This window comes from Syzygium oleosum, unplaced genomic scaffold, assembly GCF_021117445.2.
Source record: "Syzygium oleosum isolate NSW1041296 unplaced genomic scaffold, Sole_v2.1 Sole_v2.12, whole genome shotgun sequence".
Taxonomy (NCBI): Eukaryota; Viridiplantae; Streptophyta; class Magnoliopsida; order Myrtales; family Myrtaceae; genus Syzygium; species Syzygium oleosum.
Genome location: NW_026607496.1, coordinates 11,495,893 through 11,511,177, shown reverse-complemented (window position 1 = coordinate 11,511,177; position 15,285 = coordinate 11,495,893). Strand labels below are relative to the sequence as shown.

At 38.8% G+C, this 15,285-nt stretch overlaps 1 protein-coding gene across 1 annotated transcript; it reads left to right on the top strand.

The window, feature by feature from the left end:
• Window positions 1-515: 515 nt before the first annotated feature.
• LOC130139446 (uncharacterized) lies at window positions 516-15,050 on the top strand. The gene is made up of 7 exons (XM_056316402.1): window positions 516-945; window positions 1,033-1,102; window positions 1,189-1,487; window positions 1,953-1,976; window positions 14,346-14,350; window positions 14,429-14,561; window positions 14,676-15,050. The coding sequence occupies exons 1-7, from the start codon at window positions 703-705 to the stop codon at window positions 15,048-15,050; spliced, it is 1,149 nt and encodes a 382-aa protein (XP_056172377.1). The 5' UTR covers window positions 516-702.
• Window positions 15,051-15,285: the final 235 nt, after the last annotated feature.

Sequence of the window (15,285 nt, the reverse complement as noted above, 5' to 3'; positions counted from 1 at the left end):
GGGGTTACACGTATCGACCTAGGGTTATTCGAGTTATGATGGTCTCGATTACCGGGAGAACGTGAGGAATTATCGCTAATTTCAGAGGTCGCGATCGTTCGATTTAAGTTCGGGATTTGTTCGCCACGCGTACTCTCGGTCGTGCAGAATCACCCGCGATCCGATCATACGTCATTGGCTAAATTAAATCCGTCACCCTCCTAGGATCGGCCCACGTTGGACCAAAAAATTTCCTCGTCGTTTTTCGGAATCGGTGCCCGATTCGCGATCGGGTCACTGGTCCATGTACCGTTTCCTAATTAGCCATTCCCTATCGGTTAGTATCCTGAGAGAGCTCAATTTCGGGCGAGACTTACTAAAATTAAATGAGGAATAATATCAATATTATTGATCCTGGAAATGACTTAATGTTTTACAAATGTTCATGTCTTAGCTAAGTTTTGGGTTTGTTTTTATGAGGCCGTATTTTCTTGACTAGTACTACTAATATCTGCAGATAGAAACTTGTTGTCATGATGAGCATCACCATGAACTCTATTGTAGGACACATTTGCCCTGTGGTTTGCTGAATATTGGTGATCATATCACTTGTTTTCATTCACTGACCGCAAGGCTATTGAGTCCCACAATAAAGTTGATACTGATGCTCATCATGGAAACTAGTTTCTGTCTGCAGATACTGGTGATACTAGTCAGGAGGATATGACCATGTTGTCAGAAAACACATCCATTCTTCCTTCAAGGGACATAAACGGAACAAGAGATTCAGATCTTCCAGCTTCTAATTACCTTGAATCAATCGAAGCTAGCATAAGTGATGTTGCACAACCTCACATTCATTCTAGTTTCTGTGAAAAGGAGACCCAAGACATGGCAATGGATGGGCGAGATGCTGCCTCTGTTTATGGGGATTGTTGTATTGACAAGGACAGGTCAGAAACAGAGGTGACTACCTGTACATGTTTGCAGATTTCTCTCTTTAACTTGGAATAATTGACCTTAATTTAGTGAATAAATGTTGGTTCTATGCAGGAAGCGGAGACTTTTCCTGATGTGCAAACTACAGACGGTTCACGTGAGAGAATCACTGCATCAGGCGTCGGTATTGACTTTGCTTATTGAGTGCAGTTCACTTGCCACTTATTTGCTGCATCTGCTGTCTAATTTTTTCAAAATTGGTAATTCTAGGAAGGCCCAAGAGAAAAGATCTATTGGAGACCGAATTACAAAGTGGAGTAGGGAAACCTACTTTTTCCATCACTAATTCAGAAGTTGAGCCTAGTGATATGCCCCGAGATCTGGTTCTGTGTGAAACCCATCTTGATCAAGGCTCAGCTCCTACCTCCATACCTAAAGATATATTTGATTACTCACCCATAAGGCTCGAAGATAGTACTTTCGAAAATCTAGCCTTTCATGAACCATCACACTCAGATACACTGATCTCGGCAAATACGATGGATGTTTCTGATGTGCCTGGTGATTTGGTAATCATTTGACTGAAGTGCTGGCTTTCAATTGTATTAAGGCAGCAATGAAGCACATTGGCATGTAGACATTTAGTGATGCTATACAGGAGTCTTGTTCTTTTTAAACTATTTGTCTGAGTTTGACATGAGCATACGTCTCTAGAAAGCGTGAGTGCACAATGTTTATAAGCTGGCTTATAAAGGCGTGGCTTGATAGTTACATGCTGTTAAACTTCCCTTCACGTGTAAGCCGGAATTTGGTCAAGATTAAGCCATTGAAATTGATTATAAATTGGAGGCAATTCAGTTTTGAAGTGAACACAACCTCCTGATCTGGTACAATGTAAAAATTGATATAATACGTGCAATTTAGGAGAAAGTTTAAGCTATTTGATGAAAATGTAGTTTAATGTTAAAATGCTTTAACATGCATATCTGATTTTATCTTCTGAGCCTATTTAATGTTTTAATTGGCTTGTGTAGAATCACCATCATAAAGAAACTTGGGTTGCATCGGATGTTCATTTTGTTGAGAAAAATCCCTAATTAGTTTCGAAGAATAACAAAACAATCTTTTACTGACCATAATTACACTTAAGTTATTTGATGCAAGTAAATGCTGAATCATCAGACTTAGTCAATGAAAGGACTTTGTTATCAGACTCAAAATTACTCGTCAGATTCAATAAGTGTTATTTTTGGCAAGTTTATGCAGGACAATCAAATTAATATTTTGATATATTCTAATTGGCAATCACAAGATCGTTCCTTAAACACGAAGAACTACACTTATGGAAACCTTGATTTGATTGTATGAGTGATCAAATCTTCCAGAGATAATGGTTCTTCTTCTAACAGCTATGCATTTTCTTTTTGGGAAGTTTCTCCAACGGGTTGATTTGGAGATCAATTCTCTGAAGACTGTCCAACGGATAGATTGGAAGTAGAGGAGTATAAAAGGAGTGTAAACATCATACAAGAAGAAAAACCAGAATCGAGAATTCCAAAGTCTGAATAGAGCTTCAATCTTGCACACTTGTGATTACTGTATTCCACGTTGTGATTTTAGAAAGAAAATTACTTGAGTGAAGAGTGTATGTGATAGTACAGTCTATCATCTGAGAGGCACTGCTCTTGTAATCTCTTTGTGATTCAATAGTGAAACACAGCCAACATGCTGCCAGCGTGGAGAGTGGACGTAGGCTTGATAAGCCGAACCACTATAAAGATTTGTGTGCAGTATGTTCTATCCCTAAACTTTCATTTATTATTACTAACATTATACTGTATACATATCTATCAAATAAGCTCGTTAAAACATCATCTTAGTCATCAGACGCAATCATCTGACGACAATTTACATTTAAGTTTATCATACGCATCCATCTGATATTGATCATACGAGTTGTTGACCTAGACTATATTCATTCCGCACGTGTAAATCATTCAATTTGATAAAATCACCTATTCACCCCCTCTAGGTGATAGCACTAGCCGTAACAATTGGTTTCAGAGCCTAGTGCTCATTTTTTGAAGTGTTATTTTACTTCTGAGCTAACGATTCTTGATGGCTAGTAATGCTGAGTCAGGTCACAACAACAGACTACCTTATTTCAATGGAACTAAGTACAGTGTCTGGGAAAACAAGATGAAGACATTCATCTTGGGAATAGATCAAGATATATGGGACATCGTTGAACACGAAATCATTCCAAATGTTTCAACCGAAACAAAATCCCCAGAAACTTCAAAAGGGCAAAATGAGACTCCTTCTTCCGAAGGAATAAGAGAGCAAATCAGACCTCAAGCTCTACCTCTCTCGGCCAAGGAAATTTCCAAAAGGATCCATCTGGATGCAAAGATCAGAACGGTCATATACAATGATCTAGCGAGTGTTGAATATAAATGAATTGTAAATCTCAAAACTACAAAAGAAATTTGGGATCGTCTCAAGCTTGTTCATGAAGGAACAGAGAGAGTCAAGGAGACAAACCTCAACATTCGCCTTGGGCAGTACGAGTCCTTCACTCAAAAACCAAACGAAACAATTTCCGAGATGCAGAGCAGATTCACTGAGATTGTAAATGGGCTTGAATTTCAAAATAATCCCATCTCAAAACCTATGAAGGTGAACAAATTGCTGAGAGCTCTTTCAAAAGAGTGGAACAACATCAAAGTCTCTATTCGAGAAACTCAGGGGATCATACCACTCACGGTGGACGAACTTATAGGAACTCTTCAATCCTATGAAATAGAAAATTTCTTAGAAACTGAAGAATCCAAAGGTAAAAAGTCCATTGCTTTAAAAACTAACATTGATTCTAATGACACAGATATAGATTCAGATGAAGACGAAGATGAAGAGTTGGCTCTAATGGTAAAAAAACTGAGAAAGATGGCAAATAAAGTGAAAATGAATAAGTCAAAGAAGCAATTCAAGAATTCTGAGTCATCAAAGGCCAAGAAGCTAAACTTTCAGAAGAAATCAAGTGCCGAAGATGAGGAAAACAAGGACATGATATGTTTCCACTGCAAAAAGAACAGACACATAAAGCCCAAATGTCCTCTTCTCAAAAAGAACAAAGGAAAGTATGAACGATATAAGAAGGCTTTCAAAGCTTAAACATGGAGTGATTCAGAAGATGATGAAAGCGAACAAGAGTTTGCCAATATATGTTTGATATCAAATTCAGACTCAGAATCAAGTTCTGATGAAGAAGACGAGGTAAGTAATTTCAATATTCCTGAAGTAATTGCAAATTATATTGATGAGTTAGTCTCTGTTAATAAAAATGCCTTTAAAAGATTTATGTATTGAAGAATGAGATTTTAACTTTAAAAAGTGTGACTTAAAATAAGGAAATTAATGAGTCAATTGCATATGAAAATGATTTTAAAAAAAAGGAAAACAATCTTTTAAAATAGCAAGATATTTCGCAAAAGGATAAGATTTATTTTTTGCAAAAAGAGTTTAATCTTATCAAGAAGAATAAAGATTTTCTTGAAAAGGAAAATGATTTACTGAAAATGGAAATTTCTGATCTGAAAAATATTTCTACGGAAAGTTTTGATCGCATCTCTAATGAAAAAGAACTTCTGAAAAATGAAATTTCTAATATAACCAAAAAATTTTCAATGGGTTCGAAAAATCTTAAACATATTTTATCAATTCAAATTCCTTATTATAATAAATCAGGTTTGGATTTTGAGAAAAATATTGAATTAAAAAATACTTTTTCCAATGTCAAAGATAGACTAAAGAAAAGACCTTCCAAATTTATGTATCAAAATCACTTTCAAAAACAGTTTGTGAAATTCAATGGTCAAACTTCCTATAAGTGTTCAAATTGTGGTGATTCAAATCACTTTAAGAGTGATTGTCCTAAGGTTTGGAGACCTCTTTAGAGAGATATTCTAAGAATGATTGATCCTAACCAAAATGGACCCAAGAAAATATGGGTACCAAAGAAAAAGTGAGTTACTTATCTTTTGTAGATACTAAAGAAAAGAAAGAACAAGTGGTATACTGACAGTGGTTGCTCAAGACACATGATCGGAGATCCTCTGAAATTTATCCAGTTAGAAAGAATTAAAGGAGGAAGTGTATCCTTTGGAAGCAACAACAAAGGAAAAATAATTGGCAAAGGAACTGTCAGAATCGAAAATCTCATCATCAACGAAGTCTCACTAGTTGAAGGTTTGAACTTCAATTTAATTAGCATTAGTCAATTATGTGATATTTGTTACAGAATTATTTTTCAAGAAGACAAATGTTCTGGGATAAGTAAAGACAATAAGCAATTATTTACGGGTCGAAGACATGGAAATATTTATCTACTAGACACGAAGTCTAACGACTTGCAATGTCTAGTTTCCATAAAAGAAGAATCTAATCAGTGGCACAGGAAGCTTGGACACATAAGTGTCAAGTTAATTTCCAAAATAGCCTCAAAGAAACTCGTCAAAGGACTGCCAGAACGAAAATTCAAGAACACTGAATTATGTTCAACTTGCTCTAAAGGTAAACAAGTAAGAAGTTCATTTAAATCAATAAACTATATCAGTACTAACCGAGCTTTGCAGTTGCTTCATATGGATATTTTTGGACCTACTCAAACTCTAAGTCTTGGAGGTAAGAAATACTGTTTAGGTATTGTAGATGATTATTCAAGATTTACTTGGGTATTCTTTTTGGCTCATAAAAGTGAAACATTTGAATATTTCTCAAAATTTACCAAAAAGGTACAAAATGGAAAAGGTTATACTATTTCGAGCATTAGATCAGATTATGGAAAAGAATTTGAAAATCAAAATTTTTCTAATTTATGTGATGAAAATGGTATTCAACATACTTTTTCCTCACCCTATACTCTTGAACAAAATGGAGTAGTTGAAAGAAAGAATATAACTTTGCAAGAAATGGCTAGAACTCTTATATTTGAAAACAAAACTCCAGCAAATTTTTGGGCTGAAGCTGTATCAACAGCCTGTTATATTTCAAATAGAATTTTTCCAAGACAAATTCTTGAAAAGACTCCTTATGAATTGTTCAAAGGTAAAATTCCTAATGTCTCGTACTTTCGAATATTTGGATGTAAATGTTTTATTCTTAAAAATCCTAATGATCGTGTTGGTAAGTTTGATGAAAAGTCAGATGAAGGAATCTTTCTTGGATACTCAACAACAAGCAAGGCTTACAGAGTATACAATAAAAATACTTAAAAAGTAGAAGAATCATTAAATGTCAAGTTTGAAGATTCAATTCAGACTCAACAAGATGATTCTGACACTGAAAATCTAGCATCTGAAGAATCTGACATAGCATATGATGAATTGACGGCAAGTGAAAATGATCAGAATCAAAGATCTGATGAAGCTCAGGAATCATCAAACCAATAAGACAATGAAGAATCATCAAATCTTAATGATGAAAACGATGAAAGATTCAACAGAAACTGGAAGCCAAAATCCAGTCATCCCAAAGACCTCATCATTGAAAATTTAAATGAAGGGATCAAAACCAAAGCAAAGGCAAAATAAGTCATAAATACGCTGGCTCTCATTTCTGAAGTTGAACCAAAGAATGTCAAAGATGCCTTGAAAGATTAAAGCTGGATTGAAGCTATGCAAGAGGAACTTTTACAATTTAAGATCAATCAAGTATGGGAACTCATTCCTAGACCCAAAAATCACTTAGTTATTGGAACAAAATGGGTATTTCGAAATAAACTGGATGATCAAGGAAAATTCATCAGAAATAAAGCAAGACTTGTGGCCAAATGATATTTATAAGAGGAAGGAATAGATTACGATGAAACGTATGCTCCGGTGGCCAGGTTAGAAGCAATAAGAATTTTACTAGCTTATGCTTGTTTCTGTGATTTTAAACTATTTCAGATGGACGTCAAAAGCGCATTCTTGAATGGCTACATCAAAGAAGAAGTACATGTAGAACAACCATCCAGGTTTTGAAGATCCTCACAAGCCTGATCAGGTATATAAACTCAAGAAAGCACTATACGGTCTCAAACAAGCACCACGTGCTTGGTACGAAAGACTGAGTAACTTTCTGGAACAAAATGAATTCACAAAAGGTAATGTAGACACTACCCTATTCATCAAAAGAAAAGGTAAAGATATTTTAATTGTTCAAATCTATGTAGATGATATTATTTTTGGTTCTACAGATGAAAAACTGTGTAATAATTTTTCTAAATGATGCAAAGTGAATTCGAAATGAGCATGATGGGTGAATTAACTTTCTTTCTTGGATTACAGGTTAAACAAACCAAAAATGGCATCTTTCTTTGTCAAGAAAAGTATGCCAGGGAAATTACGAAAAAGTTTGGTATGATGAATTGTAAAAAGACAGAAACTCCAATGTCATATTCCATTAAACTAGACAAGGATGAAAAAGGAAAACTAGTAGACAAAAAATTATATAGAAGTATGATTGACTCACTTTTATATTTAACTGCTTCAAGACCAGATATTCTGTTTAGTGTTTGTTTGTGTACAAGATTTCAGTCAGAACCAAAAGAATCTCATCTTACTACAGTCAAACGAATTATCAAATATGTTGGCACCAATCCTACACTTGGGTTGTGGTATCCTAAGGGATCAAATTTACTCTCATTGGATATTCTGATGCTGATTATGCTAGTTGCAAGATGTTGACACCTAATTTTTAGCCGACGCGTCATTAAAAACAGAAAATTCGAGATTATGGTTTCCGATCGCGACGGAACCCGTTTCTTGAACAAAAAGTGTCGTTTTTTAATTCTATTTGTTGGTCAAGCTTCTATAAATAATTTTCTATTCATTTCATGCAAAAACTCGAAAAGTCAAACGGTTGACTTTTGCTTTGACTTTTTGGTCAACCCTTTGACCAAAAGTCAACCCCAGGTCAAATTGGGGCTTTTCACATAAAAAGATTCCTTTCAAGTCCAATTTCACTTTAGAAGTGGAAATTCTAGAGAAATTCAAAGATTTGATCATAAAATCAAGCTCCTAGTGAAAAGTCAACTAGGGTTTGACTTTTGGTAAACCTTTGACCAAAAAAATTGAAAGATACAAAAATCCAAAAATCATCTTATTTTACATTCAATTTGCTTTTGGCATTTGAAATTTTACAAAAATCAATTTAGAATCAACTTTTTCCCAATTTGCGGAATTTGGTTCAAATTGGCCAAAAATGAAATTACTTCATTTCTAGTCATTTTTTAGGTTAGTTTCCTTCATGACATTTGATCTAGAGGTCATCTTATATTCAATTTTGGAACAAATTTTGTAATTCCAAGCCAAACACAAAAACCCCCAATTTTGGCCATAATCAGTGATTTGGATCGATTCTTCATGATTTGCACAATTGAGGCACGAATGAGCCTAATTTCTTATATGAAATCCAAATTCAAAATCAATTTTGGAAGATTCAAATGAATTTGAGTCAATTTGATCAATTTAGTGATCCAATGATTAAGAAGTCTAAGGGTAATTGGTCTAATCAGTGCAATTCAACTTGACCCACTCTAGACTAATATTCAATTTGATGAATTGAGACTCAATTTGGTTAATTGGATTTTCAATTAAATTTGTTAGTCTAGCTTGGCCATGCAATTACCCAAATTCAAGAGCAATTGAGACAAACAAGTTAAATTGGATCAATTTGTGCATCGGTTCAATCCAATTTGATTGAATTTGATATTGATGGGGTCAATTAATCATGATAGAGATCAAATTGTACCAAATTGGAACAAATGGAATCAAGAATTGAACTAGTTCAATCAGGCCAAATTCGGGGCTAACCGGCTCAACCCGGTTTGATTCAAATTGAATCGGTCCGATCAGACTGGCCATTTTCCGGTCGAAAATCCGGCGATCGACGGTCCATTCCGACTAGCCAAGGCCGGCCACATCCTTTTGAGCCAAAAAATGACAAAAATGCCCTTAATTGAAAATTACGAAAATGCCCCTAAGCAAATTAATTAGGGGATAAGCAAATCAATCATGGCCATTCATTTAGAATTGATCATGTCCATCCATGATGCCATGTCACCAATCCTTAGCCCTTAAAGAATATTCTTAATCATTAAGGATGCATTTTAGGCCATTGGATCAATCTAAGGGCTAAAATTCAAAGTTGAGGGGAGTATATAGTGTTTTTTCCCTCCAAAATTTGGGGGGGACACTCATTTTCAGATCTGGATTCTCTCTCCTCTCTCTCTCTCTAAACTCACGTTCTCTCTCTCTTTCTCAAACTCACGTTCTCTCTCTCTCTCTCTCTCTCTCTCTCTCTCTCTCTCTCTCTCTCTCTCTCTCTCTCTCTCTCTCTCTCGTTCTCTCCCGGTCACCGGCCATCCCTCCTCATCGCCGGTCATTTTCCGGCGGATCACCGCCTCACCGTCGTCCCCCACGGTGTCACGAGGTTGGCCGAGCTTTCCGAGACTTCTCCGTGCTGTTCTTGATCTGAATACGGAGGCCGGATTGCTCGATTGTGCGTCGGGGCATCGTTAAACGAGGTAAGTTCACTTGAATGTGGTTCTGTGAATTCGTATCCAGGAAGACCTGCATGTTTGAGATGCTGATTTGAGCTCGTTAATGTCGAAATCTGGCAAAGTGACAAACTAAAGAATCGTAAAACACGTCTCAAGCTTCGATTTGATATATCGCATGCCTCAATCGGACATAATTTTCTATGTCAAAACACTTTCGGAAGTTAGGATCAGAATCTGGTTTGTGATGTTCAAGTCTGTTCTGATGATTTCCTGATTGACGTTGTGCTGTTTGATGATTTTTTCTGATTTTCTACGATCATTTTTTGAAAAAACCTTCTTCATGAAAGTTGTAAAACACATCTTAATCTGTTCATCATAAAATTTTCGTAAAATTCCAAGTATGTTAGCCTGGTACGATCTGCAACGTCATTTATGCATGATTCGGGTGACAGACTGGTTTCTGATTGACCTTCGTGTGTTCTTCGATTTTTATAAATTCGTGTGTTCAAAATATGGAAAAGTTTTCTTCACAAAAGTTCACACTGAGATCGAGATATTTCTATTGATACTATTTTCATCAAAATCGGAATTCATTCAAATTTTCAAAAGGAATTTTCATTATCTAATCAGTATCTGTGTTCAGATCTGATTTTCATTCCTTTGGAATCCAAAAGATGTTTTTCCGAATTTGATAAAGTTAGAGTCCTCTTTTGCAAAAAATCAAAATTACAAAGTCGTTCATTGGGGTCTCATTATGTTGACTGAAAATTTTGAGGGCCTAATAGCCATTTTTAGAGGGTCAATTTGTTTAAAATTTCATAAAAGGTCTTCTCGGGTTAAAATTTGATTTGCAATTGAGTCCTTTGTAAAAACCGAATTTTATAAAAATTTGGAGGACTTTTTAGCAAAAACTCAAAATTTTCACATGGTTTTGATAAGGTTTGTTATTTTTCCCGCCATTATTTTGAAATCCATAACAGAATCGGGTCCAGCCTGTCACCGAGAGTGAATTTGTCATTTTCGTGAAAATCGATGAGGATTTAGAAAAAAATGGTTTTCTTGACTTTTGATCCTCATGTCATAAGCTTTCTAATGACACCTTAATCGCTTCATTTGAACGTCATTAGGGTAGTTAATCACATCTGAACAGAAGCAATCCGAATTAGATAATAACTGAATAAGTGGTCTCTTTATGAAGCCCACTTCTCATTGTTTGATTGGCTTCGAAATAAGGCCCATGGGCCTGAATGCATGCTTATTTCATTGCTATGCATGTGTTTGTTAGATGAATGTTAGGCCCGGTGCATGTTTGGCGGGTAGCCCATTGTGATCATTTAGAACCCGACTTTAGGGGTTAATTTATATGAGTCGCCGTTTTGTGAATGCAAATGGTAGCCCATTATCGTTAACTATTAATCAAATAATGTTAGATGATTAGGTGGGTGGTGAATGGAAACGCATGAAAAACAATGGCCGACCCCGAGGCCCGTGCTTGATTAGTGAATTGTTTGCACCATTGTTTTTCTTTGGTTATTCTTTTGGACATTGTTTGTCGTGAATATATGTTGTGAATGTAAACGCCGACACCCGAGAGACGGTCCATGGGAAGATAATCCAAAATTGAAAAAGACCAAGGCGATTGACCGATGTCCAATCCGGTCTCAATTTGTGTTCATTTGATGGTGGCGATAAACCGATGTCCGATCCGGTTTCAATTCATATTCAATTCATTCCCGATCATGTCTCGGGTTTTCAATTTGTGTTGTAATAAACACCCGACGAGTTGCGGGTTTGTACTTTTTTCGCACTTAGAACTAGCTTGTCTTTTCAATACTTCGAGTGTTTACTTTACGTAATGCCTTTCAATACAATCGCTTCTTTCTTTCTTTTCTAGACTAAGATAGGATTAGTTTAGAATCTTAAATGAAAACAAAAAAACAAGATGCATGATCACATTGTGGACTAAAACTTTGACATGAAAATGGTAAAGAACAAATGCATGACAACTTAGATAACAACCATGTTAAGTTTAGCGGTACCGAAAGGGCGTTAATAGAAATATTAACGTAAGCTAGTCCCCGAACCTTTGATCTCTGGTTTCCGTAGAAACCAATACGAAATTCCCACGTATTGCTTAGGTATTCTAGCCGACCTCCGACCTAGGCTAGTGGCGACTCCTTAAAAGATAAAATTGATCCTCTGTCACGCGAGGTATGAATTAGGGAAGATTCACGTTCATGAATAATGGACTGTATGGATGAACCATCTTTTATGATGTACCGTATAGACCGTTTCATGAACACTTACCTCTAAACCCGCCTCATCGAGATCGGCCCTCGAGAGGTAGGTCGCGACACAAGATAGACAGGAAGAGCACTTCTGGAACATGTCAATTGCTAGGACACATGCTGTAACAGCCTGAATTTCGACGTAATTCCGGGATCAATAAAATTTTACATTATTTCGCATTTCATTTTAGTAAGTCTCGCGTAGAGCTGATCACTCTTGGGATACTAACCAATGGGGTATGGCTAACTAGGAGAACGGTACGTGGATCAGGGACCCGATAGCAAATCGGACCCCGATCTCGAGAAATGATGAGGGAATATTTTAGGCTGACACGGGCCGATCTTAGGAAAAGTGACGGATTTGGTTTGGCCAAGGCCAACGATGTACAATCAGATCGCAGGTGATTCTGCACGACCGAAAGTGCACGTGGCCAACCAGTCCCGAACTTAACCCGAACGATCATGACCTCTGGAACTGGTGATAATTCTTCTCCCTCTCTATGATTGGAACCGTCATGACCCGGATAACCCTAGGTCGATACGCGTAACCCCTAATCAGCCGCCCGTTAGTGAGAGACCTTGAAATTTGAAATTGAACGAGTTTTGGTCACGAAATTGGACCCGGACTTCGGTGTCGATTTTCGAAGACTGAAGAGACTATTTTTGAGAATCCGACGTCATATTATGTTGACCACACACATTTGGGGTTGGTACAGTCGAAAAATGGAATTTCGACCCGGGGCCGGAAAAATGACCGTTTTGCCCCTAAGCCTAATTTTGGGTTCCGAATTTTGGGAAATTATTGGATTAATTAAAATAGAATTTCAGCTCAATTATTGGGGCTGAAGACCATCTTGCCCCTCAATTATTGGATAAGATGTGATTAGGGCCATTAGATTAGGGGTATTTTGGTCAACGGGCTTGGATTTGTGACACTTGGCATCCACTAAACCCCCATATTTGACCCCCTTTGACCCATTCTCTCTCCTCATTTTCCCTCTCCCTCCATTCGGCCGACCCTCCCTCTCTCTCTCCCGCTAAGCTCTCCTTCTCGGCCGTGAGACCGCCGTAGACGCCGGAGCCGCTCGCCGCCGGAACACTGCCATGCCGTTGCTCCGCCGTGCCGTCGCCGTCCACGCCTCATCATCACCATCCCGTCCGTTTCCCCTCTCTCTCGTTCTCTCTCCCTCCCTGTCAAGGACCGCCGGAGCCGCTGGCCGCCAAGAGCCGATCACCGCCGAGGCCACCGCCGTTGGAACGCCGCCGCCGATTCAGCCGTTCATCGGCAATTGGCCGCCCGTTCTCGTCGTCCTAGTTTGGATTTGAGTGAGTATATTTCCCTAAACCCGGACTAGATTGATGTACGTCTTTAGACGGGCCCGGTTTAGTAATATTGCTCGACTTAAGGAGATTTTGGTACCGTTGGCTCGAGGTTGTTGTCGTGATAAATTTGGTGGATCATTGGGTTGATTTGAATGAGGAATTGAGACCGGGAATAGGCCGAGTAATGGCTGTCCATATAGTGGATTGTTGGGTTAAAATGGACCATTTGAGTATTATATGTCTGAATTGCCGGGTATGCCCGGGTTGACTGATTTATTGATTGTTGTGCTCAATTATGGTAAATCGAGTAATGCCCTGTCGTGTGTTTGTGTGGCCAAATGGTGCGGAGTATAATTGGTTCTTTGATGGCCTAAATTGAGTGCCAATTGGTGAATTGTGTTAGGCCGCACGGTATTAATTGGCCAAGTGAACACGTTGCGTGTGAATTGGGCACAGTGTGGTGATGTTGGCTTGATTGGATGCCTGTGTTACAGTGATGCTCATGATGCATTGTACTGCATTGCATGGCCACGCATTACGTATGCCAAGAATAAGGCGTGTGATGAAATTGTGCGAGAATGCGTGCCTGCCATGAGCATGTGATCACCTAATCGCCCTAATGCGTGTTACGCGGGGTTCAGATAATAACTGGCTGTGTGTATGTGTGCTCACATTTCGCCCTGATGCGTGTTACGCGGGGTGTGCCGTCCTCATGCACTTTGTAGCAGGACGATGCTCGGTTTGTCCGGAAGACGACCAACCTGATGCGTTTTACGCGGGCTCTGATTCGTGAGGAGATCGGTGTTGCGCCTCATGCATTTTGTAGCAGGCTAGAGACACTGAGCCAGGGGCGTTTTTACACTGGCCACGGAGTGTTGTGATGAGATCAGTGTTGCGCCTCATGCACTTTGTAGCAGGCTATAGACACTGGACCTGATGCGTTTGACGCGGGTCGTAATAAATTAATAATTGAGCATTGAGCCAGTGTGCAGTGTGAGCCAGAATGAAGCATGGCGTGATGATGACATTTGCATGCATAAGAATGCATGAACCAGTGTGCGAGCGTGTGAGACTCGGTGAATGGCATGCGAAATGAACACTATTAAGCATGAGCATGCGTATGGCGTACGTATGGATAGTGTGTTCGCGTACGTGACTTGATTATTATATTGAAATGCCTAACCTGCAGGGTTAGCGAGGTGAGTGATCTGGGCCTGAGGGCCTAGGTCGATTGTTGTGATTCGACTCTTGAGTGTTTTACTGCTTGTCAGGAGATGTATGTTAGCCTAGCCTAGGTTTAGGGGTTGTTACTCGCTGAGCTTGTCTCATTGTTGTATAAACTCACTCTTTTCAGAACCCCAGACTTGAAGATGCCTGATGCTCCAGTACATTTTGGTGTCCCGCGCCAGCTAGGGCGGACGACGACCGATCATCCCATAGGGAATGGGGATGTGTATGTTAGATTTCAGACCTTGATTTTGGTGGATGTGGGAGAAGCGTACCCCGAACACCATGAGTATATAGCTTGGTATCTTAGGAGTCCAATTGGTTTGCTCGGACCTCTTCGTACTTTTGATCTCCCGATTAATGGGCAAGGATAGGTCGAACCACAATGTCCTGATGGAGAAGTGGTTAGTCCCGAGGCGTCGTCTAATGGGAGTTCGAGTGCTGGAGCTGAACCAGTTGTCTGGGAGATGGATGATATGGAAGCCGGCAATGAACCTGAGTTTATGGAGCAGGACGTCAACCAGATGGGTGAAGCTGAACCGAAGGCCATGGTCCTGGATAGAGAGGAGGATGGGGAAGTTGCAGAGTTAGGCTCGGATGAGGAGATAGGTCTATACCTTGACCTGGAGTTAGAACCGGACTCAGAGGATGAGAGGACTGCAGCAGAAGACATGGATTCTGAGGAATCTGAGTCTCAGGAGAGTTCTTCAGAGGAGTCCTCAGAGTCTGATCCGGATTGGGAGCCCTAGTATAGGTCCTAGCCCTTAGTCGGGAAGCTCGTACCTTTTTGACTGTGACCTTCCCTGTAGATGGCCTAACCTTCTCCCAGCCATTTGTCCCTTTTTGATCTGATGGCTGCTGTATGTTGGTTTTGTTCTTATCTTTTGTGTTGTATAAAAAGTACTTTGTAAAAAAAAAGGTTTCCTAGTGTAATGAAAATGTATATTTTTCCAGTCTTATGGATTTTAACTGTAGTGCTATCCT